The sequence below is a fragment of the Phocoena sinus genome, chromosome 4 (genome assembly GCF_008692025.1).
Source record: "Phocoena sinus isolate mPhoSin1 chromosome 4, mPhoSin1.pri, whole genome shotgun sequence".
In the NCBI taxonomy this organism is placed as follows: domain Eukaryota; kingdom Metazoa; phylum Chordata; class Mammalia; order Artiodactyla; family Phocoenidae; genus Phocoena; species Phocoena sinus.
Genome location: NC_045766.1, coordinates 65,200,585 through 65,225,005, shown reverse-complemented (window position 1 = coordinate 65,225,005; position 24,421 = coordinate 65,200,585). Strand labels below are relative to the sequence as shown.

The following is a 24,421-nucleotide window of genomic DNA, read 5'->3' as shown; positions in this document are numbered from 1 at the left end:
AAATTAAACAAAAATAACATGAATTATAAAAACACTGAGAGCAACAGAGGATGCACTAACATTTAAATTAAATATAAAGGAAAGCAAATCTTACACTTCTAACAAATATCATGTCATAATATATAGCAGATGAAGAGATGGAGCTATATTTTAAAAAGTCTGAATATCCATGAACCTTTACCATGTTTGTCTTTAAAATGTATATATGCAAGGGAAATTTCTTCCTTTACGTATTCAAAAAAGGTTATATTAAAAAGAAAAGAGAGATTGGCAGAATTGCAAGAAAGACTCAAGACTTCAGAAATTCAGCGAGACTGAGCTGCTTCGAGAGAGGATGCCACATTCCAAACTGTTTATTGCAAGAGAAGAATTACTGAGCAGTGCACTCACCCATGCAGCCATCCGCCACCCATCCAAATATATATACACATAGGAACATACAGACATACATTTGACCATACACAATCATTTCCACTAAAAACACAGTAGCATAATAAGAGCCAAGAGGAACATAAGGATGAGTGAGAAACCACGTCTTGTTGCTTAAACGGGCAAACAAAGCTTACATTCTTATAAGGAAGTAGGGAAGTATCACCATCATACGGGGCCTGAGTGCCACATATGCCAGGAAGAGAAGGACCAGCAGCATAGCAGGCTGGGTGAAGACCACAGCCTCACTTCAGAAACTCTGTAGCCACAAAACCACAGAGAATGTCACCTCTTTTCTCTAAGCTTCCATTTCTTCATGTGAAAAAATACTTAGTTCATGGGGTTATAGGGAAGGCAATAAAATGACAATGAAAAGCATAGTGCCTCACACGGACTATCTGGTCAGTTGCGGCAGATTAAGAAGAGCAGGAGGGGGCTTCCCTGGTGGCGCAGTGGTTGGGAGTCCGCCTGCCGATGCAGGGGACATGGGTTCGTGCCCCGGTCCGGGAAGACCCCACATGCCACGGAGCAGCTGGGCCCGTGAGCCATGGCCGCTGAGCCTGCGCGTCCGGAGCCTGTGCTCCACAACGGGAGAGGCCACACAGTGAGAGGCCCACGTACCGGAAAAAAAAAAGAAGAGCAGGAGGAACAACAAAAGAAGTAGGAAGTTGACAGTCAGAATAAGATGTATGTGGAAACCCAGGGAAGGGAGTGATTACTTCGGATCTAGGTCAAGTTTAGACACTGGAGAAGGTGATACAAATAGGATTGTGACGGGTGACAGAAGGGTGTGAGGTGGCATGTTAAGAAAGAACAAACAGGGCTTCCCTGGTGGCGCAGTGGTTGGGAGTCCGCCTGCCGATGCAGGGGACGCGGGTTCGTGCCCCGGTCCGGGAGGATCCCGCGTGCCGCGGAGCAGCTGGGCCCGTGAGCCATGGCCGCTGAGCCTGCGCGTCCAGAGCCTGTGCTCCGCAAAGTGAGAGGCCAGCGTACCACAAAAAAAAAAAAAAAAAGTTAAAAAAAGAAAGAACAAACAGTTGAGCAAAAAGCTGCAGAGGATCAGAGATGACGCCACTGTCCCTAGAGAACCAGCTAGACAGTGGGAGAACCTCACAGAGTACAGTGACAAGGATGGGGCATCTCCGTGCAGGAAGAGTCAGCCAAGGGGACAACTCACCGGCATTCACAGTACTCGTGGTGAATCTGACCCCTCGTGGAGGGGTCTGAAGTGCAACCATTACCTGCTTCTCTCCTCCCTCTCACATACGCCAACACAATATAGGACCTGCCCCATCCTGCCCCTCGGGTGTGCATCGACTGTCATACCCACTAGACTTCCTCACACCCCTGCCTCCTTCTCTGTAAGAAACCGTGTCTTTATTCCCTTCACATTAGAGGGGAGTCTACTGTTTGGCATCATTTTTGGACACATGTCCAATGGCAAGGGGGAGGGACGACTGGGTGGTAGACACATTTCTACAAGACAGTGGGATGGGGATGGAGGACACAGCAGTAGAAGAGCACTGAGCTATGAATGAAGAGATGAGGGTTCTAGTTTTAGCTCTGGCCCGAACTCACTGTATAACCATAGTCATATAACCCCTAAGAGATCTCAATCTTTATTCCCCAAAGAAGAGCTGCCTAGATGGTTACTTGATGCTTTTTAACCTTTGACAGTCTATACACTATGATAACCACACCACAAATTCTTGAGCTACCTTGTTCCAACACAACATTGTACTACAAATCACTTTTTATTATATTGAACTCTCCCATTTGGGGCACCCACCTCTGCAATCCTTCACTCACCTTCACCGCCAGGTTGCTTGTATGGGTTGTACTTCGGCTTTGGAGCAACGACTGGGGCAAACTTCTTCGGTGGTTGTTGTGTGGACACTGAAATGCTGGGGGTCCCAAAGGAATGGGTGGTCTCCATCCGTGCAGACACATGGCCAAGGGGCTCAGCAGAGCTTTTGGGTGGCAGCCAAGATGGGTGAGACATTGTTGAATCTGGAATTAAAAAGAAACAAACAACAGTTGTTTTTAAAGAAACACAAAAATGAAGGCAATATACTTCACTTCATTATTACTTCTTCTTAATCCATACTTAATAAAATCTTGAAAAAGGACTCTGAGAAGGAGAGAAGGAAGGAAGGAAGGAAGGAAGGAAGGAAGGGAGGGAGGGGGGGGAGGGGGAGGGGGAGGGGAGGGGGAGGGGGAGGGGAGGGGGAGGGGAGGGAGGGAGGGAGGAAGGTAGGGTGGGGAGGGAGGGGGAGGGGGGGGGGAGGGGAGGGGGAGGGAGGGGAGGGAGGGGAGGGAGGGGAGGGAGGGGGAGGGAAGGAAGGAAGGGAGGGAGGAAGGGGGAGGGAGGGGAGGGAGGAAGGGAGGAAGGGAGGGAGGAAGGGAGGGAGGAAGGGAGGGAGGAAGGGAGGAAGGAAGGAAGGGAGGGAGGAAGGGAGGAAGGGAGGGAGGGCGGGAGGGAGGGAGGGAGGGAGGGGAGGAGAGGAAAAAAAGTAGGAGAGTTATGAAAAACTTGGCCTTAACTGGAGGAGGAGAAAAATTGAACACTCCCCTCAACCAATCTGGAATTCCTCTTTTCCAACAGTTACCTATTTTAGTGCCTAGGACTCTTCAGGAAATAGACATGAGTAAGAAATGGTCCCTAACCTTAAGAAGTTTCTATGGTAGGAGAATCTTATACTAGCAAGGTTGGAAAAAAGCTTCAATTTTATTAATAATCTATTAAAAATGATTACCACATCAATTAAATGGTGGTAAGTTACCTAAATGAGGTGATATTATCTAAATGAGGTAAAAAAACATAAAGTGTTGCTGGAATGTAGAAAAAGATAAGATCACTTCTTGCAGGGAGCAGAACTAAGACCTCATTAATGAGGCAACCTTCAGACTGGGCCTTGAGTGCTGGGTAGAGGTCGGGCCCCAACAAAGGAGGCAACCTTGCCTGAGCTGAAAAGCACACAGTACTTCAATTTAGCGTGGCTGTGGGGGAATAAGGAAAAGTAGCTAGCAAAAGAACTAAAAATGTGGGATGGAACCAAAGCACTGACAGCTTTGCATGCAAGCTTGAGGAGTTTGAATTTATTCTGCAGGCATTAAGGAACCCCCAAAGGTTTATTCTTGAAACAAGGGTATGACTAATGCATGGCAGGACATTTAAAATGATCCCTCTGGCAGGAGCAGTACTGCTCCCCACCAAGGGGCACTTGGAAATTGCAAGGAGGGACACTGCCACAATGCCTAGGACAATTACTGGTACTTAGTAGCCAGGGGCTAAAATATTCGACCCCTATAATGCACAGGGCAGCCCCATATAACACCCATCAGGGACTCTGCTGAGTGGATACCATACAGGACCTCTATGAAGAGCACCAGCTAGGAAGGGGATACACCAGCCAGTCAGGGGCTATCCTGCCTGGGATTAAAAGAGTACTCTGTTAGGAAAGAAGAACGATGTCTTGGTGTCAGGGTAAAGCCCAACCAACCCTACAGGCAGCCTGCAGGCTGGGGCCAAGCCTACCAGACTGCCAGCTGCGAGGGCTCTCCAGTCTCTGATTTGCAATAGCTCTCCAGCGCGGGGAGGCCCGGAAGGCTCCCTCACCCTCTCTCCCAGCCCCAAATCCATCCCATAACTTATTAAATTTGGACTGCAATTATTGAGAGGCCTCCAAACGTAACCTCCAGATGTCTGTAACAAACAAAGAAAACTAGAAATGCAGGAAAAAAAATAAAGGCCTCAGCACGTGGCATGGCCAGGGAGAGATGGGGCTGGAGGGGGGAGAGATGGGGCCCAGCATGGCCTGAGTAGCATTACACCACGCCAGGAGGGGTGACATGACCCTGAGCATCCCCGTTGCCCTTATCCGCTGTCCCAGGTTCCCCTGCTCCCTGTCCTTACACTCACAGAGTTTTCATGACAACCAATGAGATGACAACATTAAAGTGGTTTTTTTTGTTGTTTTGCGGGGGGGGGGGGGGGGTTTTCGGTACGCGGGCCTCTCACTGCTGTGCCTCTCCCGTTGCAGAGCACAGGCTCCGGATGCACAGGCTCAGCGGCCATGAGCTCACGGGCCCAGCAGCTCCACGGCACGTGGGATCTTCCCGGACCGGGGCACAAACCCACATCCCCTGCATCGGACAGGTGGACTGTCAACCACTGCGCCACCAGGGAAGCCCTATTAAAGTGTTTTATATACTGTCAAGTGCTAAGCAAAATGAGGGAGGAAAACTGTTGGAGGTGTAGGTCTCCAATCAAAGAGGATGACGTGAAGCAATGAGGAAGACTCTAAATTAGGAATCAGGAGAGTTCTGTTACTTAAGCCAGTGGGGACACTGGCTTTTCACTCTGGTTGCAGGGCCTTATGTTCCTCCCCTGCACCTTGTACACATGCTAATGTACACAGACACTGGGTAAATTGTAGGTTCCTTGGAAGAGCGGGGATCATATTTTATACATCCCTAAACCACCATTAAGGCCCAGCACAAAACCAATACAGAAAAACAACTGTGAATCTGGTTTTACTCCTGGTTCTTAAAACTGGCTGCACATTTAGAAGTGTTGGAGATTTTTTTTTTTTAGATACCAAAACCAAGCTCATCTTTCAGGGTTGAGAAACATTAATTTTGGTTTTGTTTGTTTAATTGAGCCTCAGTTTTCTACTAAAAGGGAATAAAGTGTCTGTTCTACTCTCAACAAGACCAAAGTGAGTATAAGTGGGGAACAAGTAAGATAAAATAAAGATTTGAACATTTTAAACCGTGCCCTGCACATTTGTAGTATAAATTTTATTTGTGAATTTTTTTAAAAATGGGTTAATATTATCCTTGCAAATTTTCTATAAATCTCAAGTTATTCCAAAATAGAAACTTTCAAAATGGGTTAATATAGGATACAGTGATTTCTAAAGCAAAGAGGCACATTTCCAGAGCAATCACACGTTGCCAATTGACTGTAGAATCCTGGCCTTTTCAGAAATTCTGCAGATATAAAAGGAACAGGAAACTTCCGGAGAATATGAAAAATGAAAATGTAAGCATCCATGTGCAAACCATGGACCCCACCATATTTTCAGTTATCCCAGCACCATATATCACCCTTCCACTGTACTCTCCATGGAGGCAACCCCAGTGACACCTCCAGTGAGTGCCAGGGTCTGGCCAAGTACCTGTCTGCATAAGACCTTAACAGCATTTTCTCAACCTTTCTTCTATATGTTACCAATGGCCCAGTGACACCACTCCCAGGATTTATAATGAAATTTAATGACCCTGAAGACTTACTCATGCTGTGTCCACCATCTATAATGCCATTACTTTCTACCAAGTACAACCCCCCCCACTTTTTGTTATCTTGACCAAGCTGAAGTGTCTCTGATGCTGTGAACATTTCCCTAGCTCCCCTCCAGAAAGAGTAACTTAATTCCCAGCCTCTTGTTTCATACTAATAACAGTCCACATGTAAGCTATTTAATCACCTGCCTATCTACCCCAACAAGCTGGAAGTTCCTAAGTGGTCTCACCTATACCAGCACAATGCCTGGCCAGGAAGCCCTTAGAAAAATATCTTATGCATGAATGGGGTGAATGAATAAATGCTGATCTCCTTGGTTACTCCTCCCTTTCTAGAATCTGCATCTCCCTTCTTAGCATCCACTGATGGAATCATCTCTTTTTTCCCTCCCTTAATTTAGAGATGTAATGAAATTGTGTTGATAGAATTTCTAGATATTGAACCATCTTTGCAGTCCTAGAAAAAAATCCTACTCAGTCACAGTTGTCATGTTTTGGTATACTGATGAATTAAATATTCTACTTTACATAGAATTTCTGTACATATAATACTAAGTAAGATCATTCTGTAGTGTTTTCCTCTACTTGTTTTACTTACCATTATTAGGTTTTGATATGGGGGTTCTGCATCCTCTTCTACTGTTTGGATTAGTTTACTGATAAGATTGGAACCATCTGATCTTTAAAGGTTTATCAGAATTCAGTGTAAAGCCATCTAGATATGAAACTTTCTTTAATCATAGAGCTTAATCATATTTCCAAGAACTTCTGCAATAATTGTAGCAGTTGTATACTTCTTTTGAGGTCAGTTTTCAGCATTTATATTCTGCTGGAAATTCATCCATTTCCTCTAGGTTTTATCGTCTGCTCCCCTTCACCCCAAGCTACCTCTCGATTAAAAATGATGTCTCATGTACTATGTATCATTTAGATCTGAGCATCACTTCCTACTAGTCCTTGAAGACATAATTCACATTCTCCGTCCTCCAGTTCAAGCTATGTCCCCTTTCACTACATTTCCACAGCACCTGGGATACTGCCGTCACCACTCCCATCACATGTCACTCTGACTCTCTGCTTGCCTGTATCACAAACTAAACTCTTCAATCCTTGAGAGCAGAAGTAATTATCATGCTCCAACCTCACGGCCTAATACATAATAGGCACTCAATAAAAATGTCTGTTAATTTAATAAATGAATAAATTTATTTGCCAAGTCCTAGAGCTCCAGACAAAGCAAAGTCTCATCCTGTACTCAGATGGTTCAGATTATCATCCTGTTTTCAAGGAGTTTAAAGCCTACCTGAGGAAGATATATTTTTATATGTGAAAAGAGAAAAAAGGCAACACAAAGTATACAAAAACAAAAAAAAAACCAACTGGGGTATGTAACAGGATCTAGCACAGGGGGTACTTTGAAAGCTAGGGGGCTCTGAAAGACAAAGGGATAAGCAAAAGGACAATGCCTGAAAATTCTGTGAACTGAAGGAAGAAGCAAGGCATTTCTTTGAGAAGGCAGCAGACCAGCTGAACTGAAATGAGGGACTTAGAATATTTGGGGGAAAGATTTGGAAGGTTAAAATGAGCCTTGCTCATTTAAAGGTCTTATACAGAGAAATAAAAAGCTAGAACTTTTATCTTTGAAAAGGAATCTAACAGGAGTGAAAATTCTATGTAAGAAAAACTAATCTATGCAAAATGGACCCAAGGAAGGAGATAAATACAATAGTATAGACATAGAGTCCCTATGACCCCAGTTCTAGTCTCAGCTTTGCCAGTGTGACCTTTAACAAGAGAGGATGCTCATTTGCAGAATGAATGTCTGTAAAGTCCCAATCAGCTCTAATATTCTAGAGTGCCTTTCCTTCTCTGAAATCTTAATTACAGCCCTTCATTTTGATAAATGGGTCTGAGAAAACCTCACAAGTTTAGTGAACAGACGAACTAGAACATTTCCCTGGGGTTTCTCAGCTTCTCAGAAAGAGACCCATGGTAAACAGAGAGATAAGCACTGGTGAGAGCTGGTTTTGCTGGACCAAAACTTACCCTGCTCTTACTTCCTCTGGTTCTCGATTGGTTTCACTCTAAGCATATAATCATCATGAAAGCAAGAAGTGAAAGGGAAGATCTACACAGAGGCTCTGAAAATACACAAACACCATCAGAAGAGAGGAAGCAAGAGAAGTGGCCCTCCTCTAAGCAAGATGCCTACTGCTGATGGGAGTTAAAAAGCTGGGCTTCCTAAGCACTGGTCTTTCAGGAACTGTCATCAAATGCAAAGCAATTAAGAAGAACCTAAGAGGTTTCACTAATTGCCGCTCTGTCGCTCTTCTGTCTTCTCCTCCTAACTGTTCAGTGGGTACAAGAAAGCTACAGACCTCCTAACTGTTCAGTGGGTACTAGAAAGCTACAGACCGACAATAAATAGCAAGTGTTTATTGAGGACTTACTATATGCCAAGCAATTTTCTACTGGCCACATAATCATTCTGACTATTACATGAGGTAGGGTTATCTTTCTCCATATTTAGCAGATCAAGAAAGTAAGGCTATAAGAGTTAAACAACTTGCTCAAGGATACACAGCTAAGGAAGAGCAAAGCTGAAGCTAGGACACAAGTCTTGGACCCAAAAGCCATGGTCTTGACCATGGTACTATCTGTCTGTTTGGAGGAAAAAGAAAACACCATAATCCAAAGAAAGTCATCACTTAGAAACAGGAGATTTTGCTTTCACATCCATCCCTAGCTCCTACATCCTACCTGCCATAATGTCTTCTCTATTTTGTTCCATCAAACCTAACTATCATGAGCCCCAGGATCACAAACTGATGAAGCCAAAAGTCTAGCCAAAGTGATTAGACACAAGAAAACACAAACAACTGAAAAGGGCCATGTGACGTCCAAGACCCTTCCTCTATGGGTGGGAAAACCTAGGGCTACAGGTAGGGTGCCATTTAATACTAAAAATGGCTACCAAGCCTCTCTAAAGATAGCATGTGAATGACAAGTCACTGTCACCCACAAAAATAGAATGAACTAGTGTTTGCTCAAGTTTTGCTTCTTTTCTAAAATCAATAACAAGGGAGTTCCCTGGCGGTCGAGTGGTTAAGACTCTGCGTTCCCACGGCGGGGGTATGGGTTTGATCCCTGGGCAGGGAACTAAGATCACGTATGCTGCATGGCGCAGCCGAAGAAAAAAAAAAAAAAAAAAAAAGGCTTACAATCGATAGTACTCTTCTTTAAACATTTACATAGCTCACCAAACTTTAAAAACAGCCAAGCCCCGTTGTATGGTATTATCTAACACCAAGTGCTATAAGCTTAAAGAAGTGTTTTTCAAAACTGCACACCAGACTCATCTGGGAATCTTTATGTGTGTATTCTGATTCAAGGGTTGGGGATAATTGACTTAACTTAGAGTGTTTATTTTAATCTTTAAATTATGTTGCATTAGTCCCTAAATCTCCCTTGGCAATTAACCCAAGCAAGGCCTGGCCCTTGGTCAATGTTTGCTGAATAAATGAACGACACTGAAGGAGGAGACAGGTATGAACAACACTATTTTCTTGGTAGAAGAAGAGAGGCTGAGGGGCTTTGTGACTTAGACATCAGAAGTAGTTGATAGCCGATTGAGTTTAGGATTCGTGTCCCTTGACAACATTTTCTCCACTTAAACAAGCAATTAAGATTTAAATAACACTGTCCTATACCTCTGGAGATTTTTCATGATCTTCCCTCTTTGTATAAAAGTCGGTGCCTTCCTAGAGTTTCAAAACTGCTTTCTTAAGGGGCTGTTAAAATGGTACACTGTGCTTGCCTCCCTAGACTACAGCTAATGATCCTTTTCTACATCTTGGTCCGCAGCTGCAAGATACCTGATCTTCTGAATTCAGACCCAGCTCCCAGTCTCAGCTCTGCCATGAGCTCATAGTGCAACCTTTGCTCTCTCTGGGGTCACAGTGACCTCCTCTGAAAATGATGGGACTCAATGATTAGATGAATGCTAATGACAACTCTATGCACAAACGCATGAGTCTAGGGAAGATCCTGACTGTAGAACTAGCCAGAGACACGTAAAGGTCAGCCGTGGAGATTCCAAATCATCCATAATTCTCCTCCTAGGTCATCAGTGAGGAAACACAGCCCTCTTTGTTTTTTTGTCCACCCGTTTCCTGTCTCTTCAATCCTCCCCACTGTGGGAGGGAACCTTAGAATGATCTCAGAGATTACCAAGGTATCAATCGAGATTTATTATGCACAAGTAAATAAGTACTTCAGGCAAACCTTTTCCAAACGGTGTAGGTAAGTCCCTACCAGTGTAATTACGAAGCAGATATGCTGTGGCACGTGACGGAAGCATGGGAAGACAACGTTAAATAACAAGGCAGGCTGAAAATTGCACACAATTGTTAGTTGAATAGCAAACGTAATCCCTCTTCCTCTGATGAGAGCTGGAAGGGCAAAGAGGATCTGCCGTGGGCTGAAAATGTCAATGCGTTCGCTCCACTTCTCTTTACAGGCAACTCTGGCCCCCCACTAGCTAAGTGCCCCACTCTCTGCATGGACAGCTGCAATTACTCGGAAGGGGTGACGAGAGAACAACTCTACAGAAATGCCAAACATTTATATAGACTATCTGACAGACAGATGGAAATACTGGAAAAAACACTGGACTGAGATGCAGAGGACTTGGGTGGATTTCCAGCTCAGCCACTAACTGGCTCTATGACTTTAGTCCCTTGACCTCTTTGAACCTCAGTGTGTCTCCCCATCTGTAAACTGAAGATGAGATGCCTGCTACCATTCCTTCCAACCCTCATGTTCCATGACCGCCCCCCCGACAAGTCCGCCAGCTGAGCGAGCTGAGGTTTCTTACAAATCCGTCTTCACTCCTATGAGTCCCCTTGACTGGGGGTGGTAGAGTGAGGGGAGGCAGACCAGGAATCAACAGGTTAAATGCCAACCTGCCTTGCACAGAGTTAGTACGAATACAAATCAATGCTAAAGGCGCAATCCCTATGACTGGCAACACAGCCGGTGGCAAGAAAAACACAACTACACTTGCAGGTGCCAGTAAACTGAGAAGCAGAAAGAGGGAGAAGCATCAGTCCGTTCAAGTAAACGTTTGTCTCTGATAAAGAAGTGAGGCAGAACAGAGACATAATCCACATTGCACTGTCACTTCAGATTCAGAATATCACACGGAAAAGGAACAAGTGACCCTGACAGGGAAAAAACAGCACTGGAAGACCAGGCCTCCCAGAAGATGGTAAAGGAGAGAATGGAACCAAACCAATTACTACCTCATGGGCTTTTATTTGCCGCAACTGGGTGACAACAGCCAGGACAGGCTATTCAATGGCTAAGAAGTCACAGGGAGTTGCACCTGGGTTCAACCCAGTTGTTCTGCTTCCGGAAGGTGTTTGTGGTGGAAAAGTTTCACTAAACAAGTGAGAAACTCTTGCTTATTCTTGGATAATAACTAGAAAGAGTGGGTAAAAGGCACTGAAATAGACATAGGATTAAAGAATTTCTCTTCCAAAAGAGTCAGCACCCACGCCATTGGAGATCAGCACTAAAGTCATGAGACCCCAGCTTTGCACTCTAGGTCACCTTTAATGACAATGGTTCTACTTGGCTAAGTGAACAAGCAAATATGTACCCTGTCTGGACCTCAAATTCTCCAGCTCTGATCAGCTCGGTGCTTTGTGACCACCTAGAGGGGTGGGATAGGGAGGGTGGAAGGGAGACGCAAGAGGGAGGGGATATGGGGATATATGTATATGTACGGCTGATTCACTTTGCTATAGAGCAGAAACTAACACACCATTGTAAAGCAACTATACTCCAATAAAGATGTTTAAAAAAAAAAAAATTCTCCAGCTCTAAAATAATGAGCATTAAGAAGATGACCTCCAACATGCTACGTTCTGCAATGGTATGGCTAGTCTGGGGAGTGTGCTGTGCTTATTTTTTAAATGTACTCTTAAGGAGCTTTCTCTTAAGTCTCTGATTCTAGCAGACTCTTCTGTACAAGGCCAAGAAAAGGGTGCAAATACCTTGAGCCCTTTGAGTTCAGTAAGTCTACTTCTAAAGGTGGAAATCTGGATTTACAAAGATGAGATTCTGAGTGCCTGATTCATAAGGGTTTAAAATTCTGGTTTATACCCTGCCCCTCCACCAGGATGAAAAAGTGACCATGGGAAAAATCACCAACAGCATCTCTAACAAGGCCTAGCAATCTCTTTGGTGGTATCTGGCTGGAATCCTCTCATTCCAAACCCATTGCCAAGTGGGTAGGTCCACAAGTTAATGGCCACTCACTGTCTGCTTTCCCCTGACAGCTTGTTCAAACCTGTATTAAAATACATGAACACCGTGTTTTAGCTACCTGTTTACAAGTCCATTGTACCCATTAGACAGATCAGTGACTATTACTAGCACTTGAGGGATGTTTTCATTGATTTTAATTTTTTTAATAATTTTTTTGTTCTTCTTTATTACAAATTCACTTTGATATCCCAATAAAACTATATTGAATAAGAGAAAAAAACCTCTATTTTAGAGATATCTTGAAAAGTAGAAACATTTCACTTTGTCTTCAATGAATATAAACCCTCTATTGACAAATCTCAGGCCATATTTACGTGACACTACTATATGTAACACTGTGAAGCAATGTTTGCTCAGACCATAAAACCTGCCAAGAGTAATCACAGCAACAAGACACAGAGTTAATTGTTACCCTCCAGCCTTCTAAACGTTATACTGCTCACAAAACTGTCACCTGTCAACTGTGCTGTTTGTATCCTAATGTCTCATTACCGGTTGTAAACTAGTTCAGAGCTTTTGCACAGAGTTTGGATGCTATAATTTGAATTAACATTATTGAATTTGGATAATATGATTATTACAAGTTAAAGTTTCCAAATTAATCTTTGTTTCTCTAATACTTAATTTTCATCTTAAATTTCTGTTAAACCCCAAATCTACTTCATTCTAAGGTTAAAATGTAGGGATATTGCTAAATTAAATTAAAATGCCCAGTCACTGGAAAAATAAAGGGGGAGGAAGAAGAGGCACAACTTTTCATCCTTCAAGGATCATAAGATACAGCTTTAAAGAAGAAAGAGACTCAATGCATTAAATGCTCTGAAATTAAAATTTCCATTTAACACCAATCCAAGAGCCTGGAGAAATTTCTCAGTATTTGAAATGGTATGAAAAACAGGCAGGCTTCTCATTAGAATGTGTTATAAATTCAAATTATGGAAGAGAGGCTAGTTTTCCAATTTCACATTTAATAGCAAAACAATTGAAACCATTTTCAACTGGTGACCTTTTTCTTAAGTCATGTTGGAAGCTGCTCCACTTTTATTTCAAGATTTTGAAACAGAGACAAAATCTGTAAGAGCATCGACCAATAGCCGCTGAGTAAAAACGAGCCAGGCTGTTTCGGATCAGTTTCAGAATGACATGGGTGGATGTTATTCCCTTTCAAATTTCTTTCGATGAGAGTGCTGATGTTATGCCTTCTGCATTTTTATTAATTACTGACTACCATGCAAAAAAGGCAATGCCATGTGTGAAGAATGTACTAAATTGGCTAATATTCTGGGGAAATAAAACACACATACACATGCACTTTAGACATAGGTAAGGCAGCAGCTAACGACTTACGAATATAGAAGTTTTGATATCCAAGAAGCATGAAATTGTTAATGAAGTTATTTCTTCTAATATGGAGCTGAAGTTGAAACTTAATCACCCTCCGTGAGTGTGTTTGTCCAAATCAATGACAAGGAACCTATGACCTCGCAAGGCAGCCCCTTCCATGGCAGGAAAGTTAAAACTGCTAGAAAGTTATGTGAGGCTGAAAACTATTCCTCTAAGAACCACCAATCAGTCCTGCTTTTACTTGGAATCACAAGCCCTCTTATACATGGAAGCCCTCCAGATACTAAAAATACATATATGTTTTTAGTTTCGTACGTAACTTTTTCTGTGTCCCAAGTTTAAAAAGTCCCATTCTGGGCTTCCCTGGTGGCGCAGTGGTTGAGAGTCCGCCTGCCGATGCAGGGGACACAGGTTCATGCCCCGGTCCGGGAAGATCCCACATGCCGCGGAGCGGCTGGGCCCGTGAGCCATGGCCACTGAGCCTGCGCGTCCAGAGCCTGTGCTCCGCAACGGGAGAGGCCACAACAGTGAGAGGTCCGCGTACCGAAAAAAAAAAAAAAAAATCCCATACTTCCCTTTTTTCTCCAACTAGCCTTATAGCTTTAGAACAATAACATAAAATTTTAAATCTCAAACCAGTAGTTTTCAAATTTTTCTTTGGCAAAAAATTGTTTCTTCATGCCAAATCTTTAAGAAAATCCCAAGAATAAAATAGACAAATTGATAAAAGAGTTCCTCGGATTTATTTAAATCTTCGTCCTTCGGCAGAATACACTTCACTTGTGGGGGAAGTATAAAACGTATTACTTCCTTAGCCTCCAATGAGAACTATGCTATGAGCCAGGTTGAAAACCCTCTGCCCTAAAATCTTACAGTGATTGTAAGGAAATAAAGAACACAGACGGTATCTTCCTATATTTTCCTAGTGCCTAATACAGAACCTGTCCCATCATCAGTGCTTAGCATGTGATTAGTATATAAAAGAGAAGGGAAACTTAAAGATTTGGGAACATAAAGAGTTAAACTCTGCTTCTCAATCATGTCAGTTCACATTTCAAGCACTGTTCTCCACAATTCCTTATAATTAGGGTGACTATACATCCAATTTATGCCTACTGTTTCGGTGTAATTATTAACAGTGTCCCTTTTCACTCTCAGAAGTGTCCCCATTTAGACAATACCTTATATATAGTCACTTTACTTAAAACAGCAATGATGAGGTTTTGGTCACTGAGTCCAAGAGAATTCTGAATATGATAGGGTTCTCTCCCAAAGGCTCCATATGGCCAAAGACCTTCCAACTTTGAGTCTATTACTGCAACTGCTAAGAGGGCAGAGCAATTAGCAGTGAGAAGGTCTTGGGGGCTTCCCTGCTCCAGAAGCACGTGCTTCCCAGTAAGGATGGAAGAAGGTACCAGAATGATTGCTCAGGAGTAGAAAAACACAGGATACAGGAGAAATCAAGAAGAAGCTAGTATCAACTACCCTACTCACTCAGCCTCTTTCTCCTGAAGTAAAGAATATCACCTTTTCCAAGAAAATCAGATTATTTACTTCAATTATATCTTTACCACCTGCCCACTCCTGTCCCCATGACCATCAATATTACCAGTGATTTTATGTCTACTGTTTCAAGTAGAAGGACAATTTGGAACAGGAAAAATTAGGGAGTGGGCAAGAGACAGAAATAAGATGTGTCCAAATGTATTCACTAGGGTACAAGAGTAAAGATGGAGGGGATTACTTATAAATGTTTTACATTTTTAAATAGGGGTTGGGGGAAAGTTAAGGGAAACGAAGTCAAAAGAATTCAATGCCGGCCCATAGGCTATATGTCAGTTTGATTTATTTTAAATAAACTATTTTATATTGATTTCCCTTGGAAATTCAAAATGTATATTCCACAGGGGCGGGGGAAGAGGCGAATCATTCGAAGTGGAAAGTTGACAACCCCTGCCAAAGACGGAACTCCCCCCAGACATGGTAAAGCACTGTTGTATCATAAAATCGCATGTCTCCTTGTAGCACCTTCCAAGATGTCTGAAACCAAAACAGCTTAGAATACTCTCCCAGCTCAGGATCTTCCCTCCTTATGGCAGTTTTTCTGATAAATAGGAATTCCCCTTAGGGATTCCCTAAAGTAAAACTCTTGCCTTCCCTTCTGTTATATAATTAATTACACTGGCAAATAGAGATCTAGTGGAACATAATTGTTAATCCATCCTCAGTTTAATATCAACTACACACAGAGCCTTACAGAAGCCATGCCCAAAATGTGACAACAACAACCCTTACTGTGTTGGAAATGGTGGATGAGCACTCAACCTTGCCATATTGCAGAGGCTGTCTGGCAGGGTAGGGTTTGATTGCAAAAGAGATTTTGCCAAAATATGTGTACCAGCTTGAGACTTGGAAGATAAAAGTAAGATGGAAGCCACGCTCTGCCACTTTGGCTCGCTGTCTGCTGGAAACACGGTCATGGAGACAGAGGGTTTTTCTGCATCCACATTCCAACATTCAGTCTTCAGCCCCGTGGTTGTCAAGAAGCAGCTGCGGCAGAGAGAGCAGCTGGACTCCAGATTTTAGGGTCCAGTTACTACCTTCCCGATCGTGGCTTCTTAATCTCTGGTTCACAAGTAATGTGCCGTGTTCCTGACCACAGCAGCTCCATGGTAGCCTCATGAATCTCTGCTGTCCCCCACACAGTAATTTTATGTGGTTCTGAGATTTACTATTGGAAGCTCAGCCTATAGCCTGCTCTATACAATCCTTCCAATGATTTTGAAGCACCTAACACCCTGAATTAAAACCTTTCTGCTTCAAATATCTAGAGTGGTTTGTTTCCCAGAGTAAACCCTAACTAAACCCCACCTCCATACCCTCAAAATTCCATTTGCCAATAGACAGTAATGATATTTTATCAACAAGAGACAGGTTCAAATCACTCACTGTGCGAAGAAATCTTGAGTGCCTAGGCAAAGCCCTCTGATTTTCACTAGGGAGCAGAGCCATGCCCAGGGCAGACACAGTGCCAGCCCTCTCAGAGCTCAGAGACTGGTAAGAAGAGACACGGGGGGAAGTGTGAACCGACATGCAACAAGCCAGCAGAGAACCTAATCTAACTCCAGCAACCTAGCCTCCATTTTATCACTAACTGGCCACGTTTTCAAATCAAGGGGGCTAGATGGATGAAAGTCCCTTGAAACTCTAACATTCCACAGTTCTATGAGTCTTTGTACTCATAAGGGAATTTACTTGGATTCAAGTCCTAACAAAACTTCCTAAATTTTCAGTTCCCTCAATCTGAAGGTCAGAGCACAAAGGTCACATAACACACAAGCCTCATAGAGTTAAAATAGAAACAGGAATCACTGAGCCCCAAATGTGAAGCATTATAGCAGCCTACAACTAGAAAACCTCAGGGAAAAAATCCAAACTCATGGTTGCAGTGGTTGTTAAGAATACCAAAGAACAAACACAGTTTCTTCAGGGTCTCTGTCTTCTCTGAAAATGTCTGCCTCACTGTCTGAAAAAAAAGGGGAATATTTACATGTAACTGTCTTCTCTGAAAGTACTCAGGCCAATACGTGAAAGGAATATCAGGCAAATGCAATAATGCTTAGATCTCCCAAGAAAAGTCACCAGTTTCTTCGTGTCTTGGACAAGAAAATCCCTGAAACTCATAAAAGAGAAGCAATTTCGTGGACAGGAAGAAAAATGTCAGCAGAGTCAAGGTCATGCATTTAAAGGCAGTTCTGCTACCAGCTCCAAGGGCAGTCCAAGGCCAGGGCCTTCCAGACCTCGCTGGGCCTTAGTTTCCTCATCTGTAAAATGGAGACAACAATCTCTGCCCTGCTTACCTCATAGGTGTTGATGAGGATTAAGTGTGACACAGGACACAAGAGCATTTCATAAACAGCAGATGATACATATATATGAAGAAAGATTATTAGTAAAGGAATTTCAAAGGAAAGCTGTGAACGGTACTTCGCAGCAAAAGGAAATATAAATATAGCCATGATTTTACAATTTTATAATCAGGAGGAAGAAATAGTGTTCAGAATTGTGACAAACAATGATGTCCAAAAGAGAAGAGAAACCAGCTTGGCTCTGTCATAATGGTCTCAGTTCCTGTAGCACACACAACAATGGAAAGACTGCAGGGAGGGGCAGAGGCACCCTTTGTGATGGCAGCTCACCCAGGACATGGAGACCCTGGACCAAGAAAAGGACGCTTCCACCTCAGTCACTATCATAATCTCACGGTGTGTGTCCTCTAAGAACTGTGAGGCTCTGCGCAAGTCACTTCACCATTTTCTCAGTCGTAGCTCTTGGAAAACAGAAATAACCATCATCACTCAGGAGTGAAACATAAATCTGATCATTCTTTAAAGTAGTACAATTGGAGGGAGGGAGGCTCAAGCTCTAGGGTTCCTCACAAGGACAGACAAAAATGCAAAGGTAGATCTTGCCCACAGTTGGATTTCAGGCCCCAAAGGGCATAGGTAGGTTCAGGTAATACTCAGACAACAACTAACTCTAAAGGAGCTGGAAGCAGCAAAGCACCACTCAGGATGGAGAAACAAAGTGGTCCTCCAGGGCTTCCCTGGTGGCGCAGTGGTTGAGAGTCCACCTGCCGATGCAAGGGACACGGGTTCGTGCCCCGGTCTGGGAAGATCCCACATGCCGCGGAGCGGCTGGGCCCGTGAGCGATGGCCGCTGAGCCTGAGCGTCCAGAGCCTGTGCTCCGCAACGGGAGAGGCCACAACACTGAGAGGCCCGCGTACCACCAAAAAAAAAAAAAAAAAAAAAAGTGGTCCTCCAGCCTCAGTCTATTGGCAAGTAGCTGGCCTAGGACACGGGTAAGAACTGAACTGAAAATCAAGTCCCGGACCTTGAGCACAAAGTTACAGGAAGAGTTATCATTCGTGACGCAAAATGGTGCCCTGTTAGTCTGCACTGGTCTGGAGATACCACAGGTCTCCAGGGCTTTGAGACATCAAGTGACAAGAAGATAAAATAAGTGAGATAAATTAACCCTACTTGTAATTCACTGAAGAGGAGACCTCAATGGAAAACAAATAATAATAATAATAATAATAATAATACATATACACAACTCCAACAGTAGAGAAATGCAAATTAAAATAGCAAGGAGATACTACTTTTCACTCACTGGCAAAAAAAAGTTAAAAGATACATAAAATTCACTTTGGGAACAGATGTGTGAGGAAACTGACACTTACAATATTATGTTTCTTCTTACAAACAGATGTGTTCTCTATTTCTTTATTAGATGTGTGACTTGCCTATGGCTGCTTTGGTGCCACAAGGGCAGAGTTGAGTAGCTGTGACAGAGATACTCTGGCCTCAAAGCCTAAAATATTTGCTACCTGGTCCCTCACAGAAAAATTTTGTAAACCCCAGTTCTAAATTTTAAAAAGTTGTTATTTCCAATTACTAAAGATATAATCAATCTGTTCATTTATTAAAGCTTTTCTCTAGTTGTCTTTTTTTTTTAACATGACCTTTAATTCATAGCAAGGTCTATTCTGATATATATTCATGATACAACTCTTTTTTCATTAATGACTACCAATTACCCCAATGCCATTAAAAGAACCCTCCCTGATCAGCTCGGTGCTTTGTGACCACCTAGAGGGGTGGGATAGGGAGGGCGGGAGGGAGGGAGACGCAAGAGGGAAGAGATATGGGAACACATGTATATGTAAAACTGATTCACTTTGTTATAAAGCAGAAACACCATTGTAAAGCAATTATACTCCAATAAAGATGTTAAAAAAAAAAACAAAGAACCCTCCCTTTTCAAAATGTTTCAAGGTGGTCCCTTTATTGCATATTGAATTTGACCTGCAGTTGCTCTGTTTCTGGGTGAGTTATGTCACCCCAATGGCCTTCATCTATCCCAGCACCAACACTTCAATGATGGTTCCCTTATAATCTACTTTAGCATCTGGCCAGGCTGGTCCCTGTCCCTCGTTACTCTTGTTTTTCAAATTTCTCTTAGCTGTTTTGCCTGTTTATTATCTAGCCCATGTTAGAATTTTTTTGTTAAGATTCAAAAACAATTAACTTGTAAGTTGTGCTGAGATTACATAAAACGTAGGGGTACGTAACTACTTAACAACCTTAACATTTCCATTTATGAATAAGGTATGTCTTTCAGTTTATTCAAGGGCTCCTTCATATGACTCAAAAAGTTCGAGAACCTCTTTGGACAAGTCATGTACAATTCTCATTAAAATATTGATTTTTCATTTTGCTGTGAAAAGGTTCCCATAGATCACAAAGTATTCATTTTCAAATGCCATAAACAAAATATAACTAGACATGATGACACATGTTTAACCTCACAATAACCAAAGAAATACTAGTACCAAGAAGACAACGTATCTAATGCTGGCACCACTGGGGAGATACTGACCCACTCACTCATTCCTGCTGCAATTACAGAAACATCCCTTGTAGAACACAAGTCACTGGGGAATTTGAGTAACCATAAAATGCTAACCTCTGACCCTGAGATCTCAACCCTCCAACATGTTTAAGATTTTTGATGAACTAAGCTATATTTATGCATAAAAATGTCAATCACAGCAATACATAAAAATAATGGAATAATTAAGTAAGATATAGCATAACCACTCAATGAAATATTAAACAGTTATTAAAATTGTAATCTTTCAAGAATATGCAGCAGTATAGAAAATGCTTAATATATGATGCCATATATGTATATGATACATAGCACTATGGTAATTTTTGCCTAATAGATAAAGACTGGAAGGGAATATACAAAAATGATAGGTTGTACTTATCAAGGTGGTGGAATTATGGGTGACATTTTTCCTCCTAAATGGTCTGAGCTTGATATAATGTTGCAACTTTACTTAAAAAAAATTTTAAAAGAGAGGACCAATTTTAGGTGCCTTCCAGATCTAAGGTTTGCAATTCCTTTGTTATTTAAGGTGGAAAGATGAGACTCAGGTGTCTGATCTGACTTTTCTAAGGCCCACAGATCAAGTCACAGACAGAACTGGGACTAAAACCCAGGTCTTCAGACTTGAGAGGTAGTATTCTTTCCTACACGGCATTTTTGTGTTGTCGTTTTTCTCAAACCAACTCTAGGGTCATTTAAAAAATTTTATACATTATTAATATATAAAATAACAATGAAACAATTAATATAAACGAAAATAACAATGTTCAATTACCTCTCTGAGAGAGCAACTGCTTTTAAAAATCCTACAAAATGCTTTAATGTGCTAGAGATTGAATTAAACTTCTTTTCTAAACATGGCTACTCAACACAGCAGAGGGTATCGAAGTATGTCTTTTCTACAAAAGCTTGCTTAGTAGAAATAGTCATTTCTGCATAAAATCATAAAGCAATTTCAGTGAGTTAAGCATTAACTCAATAAAAAGGTAAACTCCGCCTTTGGACACTTACTTTAGAACCTGTGAAGTCTCAACCTGCGGTATTATTACTCTGGAGGAGAAAATACCTTCGAAATTCAAAAGCTAATAAGAACTAGTTCCTTGACTTTTCTCACTGCAGCCTGACAACAAATTTGGCAGAAGAGGTATTTATACACCTGTATACACAATGGATAACCATAATTAGCTTGTAATATTCCGTAATGCCTAAAGATAACATTTGGAACCCACATGTATTCTAATGTTCTGTGAATTTTGAGAGGTTCTAACTAGGTCCCAGCAGAGGTAATATTTGGAAAAGAACAAGGTAAAGGAAGTCATCAAATAAAACAGAGTCAGGAATAAGTGGTTAATAAGGCAGAGAGACCGGTGTGTGTGCATGCTTGTGTGCATGCACACGCTGTGATTTAAGCATCATCTGTTGAAAGCACACTTTCCAAGAGTCTGAGCAACCACTTCGAGCAACTGGTGAGATAGCTTCCTATTTCCTGATATGCTACAGACCTCTCTCCCTAATTCCTATGGTTTTCTAAACATTGACATACACATCAATCATCCTCATACTTTTTCTTGTTCATCTTCTGAAAAAAAAAAAAAACCCCATAAATCTTTCCTTCTGCTTTGATACTATTCAAATCATAATAAAATTAAAAGACTGAGGGCTTCCCTGGTGGCGCAGTGGTTGAGAGTCCGCCTGCCGATGCAGGGGACACAGGTTCGTGCCCCGGTCTGGGAAGATCTCACATGCTGCGGAGCGGCTGGGCCCGTGAGCCATGGCCGCTGAGCCTGCGCGTCCAGAGCCTGTGCTCCGCAGCGGGAGAGGCCACGACAGTGAGAGGCCCACATACCGCAAAAAAAAAAAAAAAAAAAAAAAAAATTAAAAGACTGAGAGTTAGAGTGAGGCAAAAGCCAGGTAAAATTTTGTAAAATATATAAAGAATATATATATATATATGCACATATACGTGTGTGTGTATATATATAGTTTTATTTTTAAATTTTAAATTTTTGTATTACATATAAAGAAGAATCACCTCAGGCCAGGAGAATGTGGGCGTTAAATACACAATGGTAAATGAGTATACTGGCAACTTCATGAGAGTCCCCACTCAAGTTTAATCTTTTCTTCTCACATACTCCAATACACACTTTTGTGCCTTTACTGTTGAAAGCATCCTAGCCAGTGCTAGAAACTTCCTGTTAAAGTGTCTGTCTCTTCCACTAGATGTAGAGCTCCTTGAGGGCAGGAACTACACCTTAACCATGTCTCAAGTCCTAAAGCATCTTACATGGTGTCTGGTTAAAAAAAAAAAAAAAAAATTAAGTGGCAAACCATGCTAAGGAGGTGAGGAGAAAGTAAAGAAAACTGAGAATAATATTTACCCAAAAATCAATTAAAATGGATTATGTGGATCCATACTGGCGACATTCAACACAATAAAACAAACAGTAAATTTTCCCATAATACGTGGCAAAATGTTTTCTATGCCTGGTGTCACTCCTGATTATGTCTTAGGAACAAACATACCACAACAGGGTGAAAAGGAGAGTGCAATCTGAGGTAGAATAGGATGCAACTGGGTTCAAAAACAGAATCCTAATGAAATTTTAATGTGATAAAAGTCAGGAATTTCATCTGAAAAAAAAAATCTGAAAAAAAAAATTAAAAGGCAAGAAGCTAAACAAACATCAGTAAGCCTGAGTGGAAAGCACAGAACTGGCACCGATCTGAAACCAGGACCCACACTGACCTGAACCAAATATGGATGAACCCTCTCTGGGCCTTAGTTTTCTATGAAGCAGCTGGACTCTATGTTCCTATAGGATTTAACTGTCAGCAGACACTCTTGGCATCATTGCTGGGGCAGAGTGAGAACATCAGGATATCAGGAGAGACCCACCTGATGGCAGTAGGACAGCACACCAGCAGAAGGTGAGACACAAGGGAGGGGACCAATAAAGTCAAAGGATAAATTCTTTATAGAGAAGTTAACATCCCACTAACATACAGGGAAAACTACTTCAAAATAAATGCTACAACAACAACCAAAAAACAAAAAGCAGAAGAAAAGAAATAAGACTCTAATCATTATTGTGCAATGAATGTCTAATACATACAGGTACTGAGGAAGCTTAAAAAGCAAAGAATGTATATGAGAGGAAAACATGTATATAAATGTAAAGGAACTTAGAGTTTACCTGGAAAGTGAAAACAAATATCATAATTACTATATTATAAATGTGGGGAAAAATTACCAAAAGAGATTTACAGGACTTCTGGGGCTGGTGGATATTGCCCAGGTTAGTGACAAAAGGGCTATCTGGGCAGATGGGACTTGAGATAGATGTCACCCTCCAGAAGGAAAGGAGGAAGAGAACTTTTTTCTCTCTTCAAAAGTTCCTTGAGCCATATCGCCTACTGCTCTGCTTTCACTGGATCCTGACAGTTCCCAACTTTAGTCCTGACCTTTCTTCGAAATTTTAGTCCTGAACACACAATAATTCATTTGCTAACCTTTCAAATCTGAAAAGCTAAAAAAAACTCCCATTCTGCCCTATACCCACATAACAGAGGAGCTCCCTTCAGTATTGCCTATTTCGATGACTTTCACCATCCAGTCTCCAAAATTAGAAATCAGGGAGCCTCCTCTGTAGGAGGGTAAGACATTGGCTTCAGGTACTTTGCTTTCCCTCAACACTGTTTTGTATGTGACAGCTCCACCAAGGACCTTCTGGGATAGAGACGTGTTGACCACAGAGGAGTAGGATAGTTTCCGGGTCCCCCACCACAAAACCATCTTAGGAACATTAAAATACTCAATTACTAATGATTCCATCTTAGCTCAGTGAGGTAAGTGCTCAATAATGCTTGTTGAAGGAAGAAAGGAAGGGGAGAAAGGAACAGAAAGAAGGAGAGGGAAGAAAAGGAGACAAGCGGCGGCGGGGGGGGGGGGCTTCCCTGGCGGCGCAGTGGTTGAGCGTCCGCCTGCTGATGCCGGGGACATGGGTTCATGCCCCGGTCCAGGAAGATCCCCCATGCCGCGGAGCGGCTGGGCCCGTGAGCCATGGCCGCTGAGCCTGCGCATCTGGAGCCTGTGCTCCGCAGCGGGAGAGGACTCAACAGTGAGAAGCCCGCGTACCGGGAAAAAAAAAGGAAAAAGAAGAAGAGAGGTGGGAAAGAGAGAGGATGAGGGTCAGAAGCAGAACCAAAAGGTCAAAAAGGAGCATTTTTATTTTAATTTTAAAATGTGTGTTAAAGTCTTGACTTTGGGTTTGTTTGTATCATTGTCACATGTTGACAGGCAATGTGTTCTTAATCACAGCACCAAATTGAATGTGTTTGACTTCTCTCTGGGCTTCTACTACCCCTTTATCAAAGGAGGGTCAATCAACCCCAGAGTCTAAACAAGGTAAAAGAGAGAAATGCAAAAGATATGCTTGGTGAAAAGGCGTAAGCGTGAGAAGCATGGGCTCTGGCGTCTGATTGCAGGGTCTGAATCTAGGTTCTGTCACCTACCAGCTCTGTGACCTTGGACAAGGTGACTTAATT

At 42.2% G+C, this 24,421-nt stretch overlaps 1 protein-coding gene across 19 annotated transcripts in view; it reads right to left on the bottom strand.

Moving 5' to 3' along the window:
- The window catches only part of LPP (LIM domain containing preferred translocation partner in lipoma), a 700,519-nt gene that overhangs the window by 461,677 nt on the left and 214,421 nt on the right, over window positions 1-24,421 (bottom strand). For 17 of the 19 annotated variants that reach the window (XM_032629901.1, XM_032629886.1, XM_032629897.1 and 14 more), the window contains one exon: window positions 2,239-2,439. In XM_032629901.1, coding sequence (XP_032485792.1) covers window positions 2,239-2,431 — 193 coding nt within the window. In that variant the 5' untranslated portion in view covers window positions 2,432-2,439. Of the gene's footprint in view, window positions 1-2,238; window positions 2,440-17,612; window positions 17,744-24,421 lie in introns of all 19 variants that reach the window. The other 2 variants (XM_032629895.1, XM_032629902.1) reach the window with 1 other exon arrangement.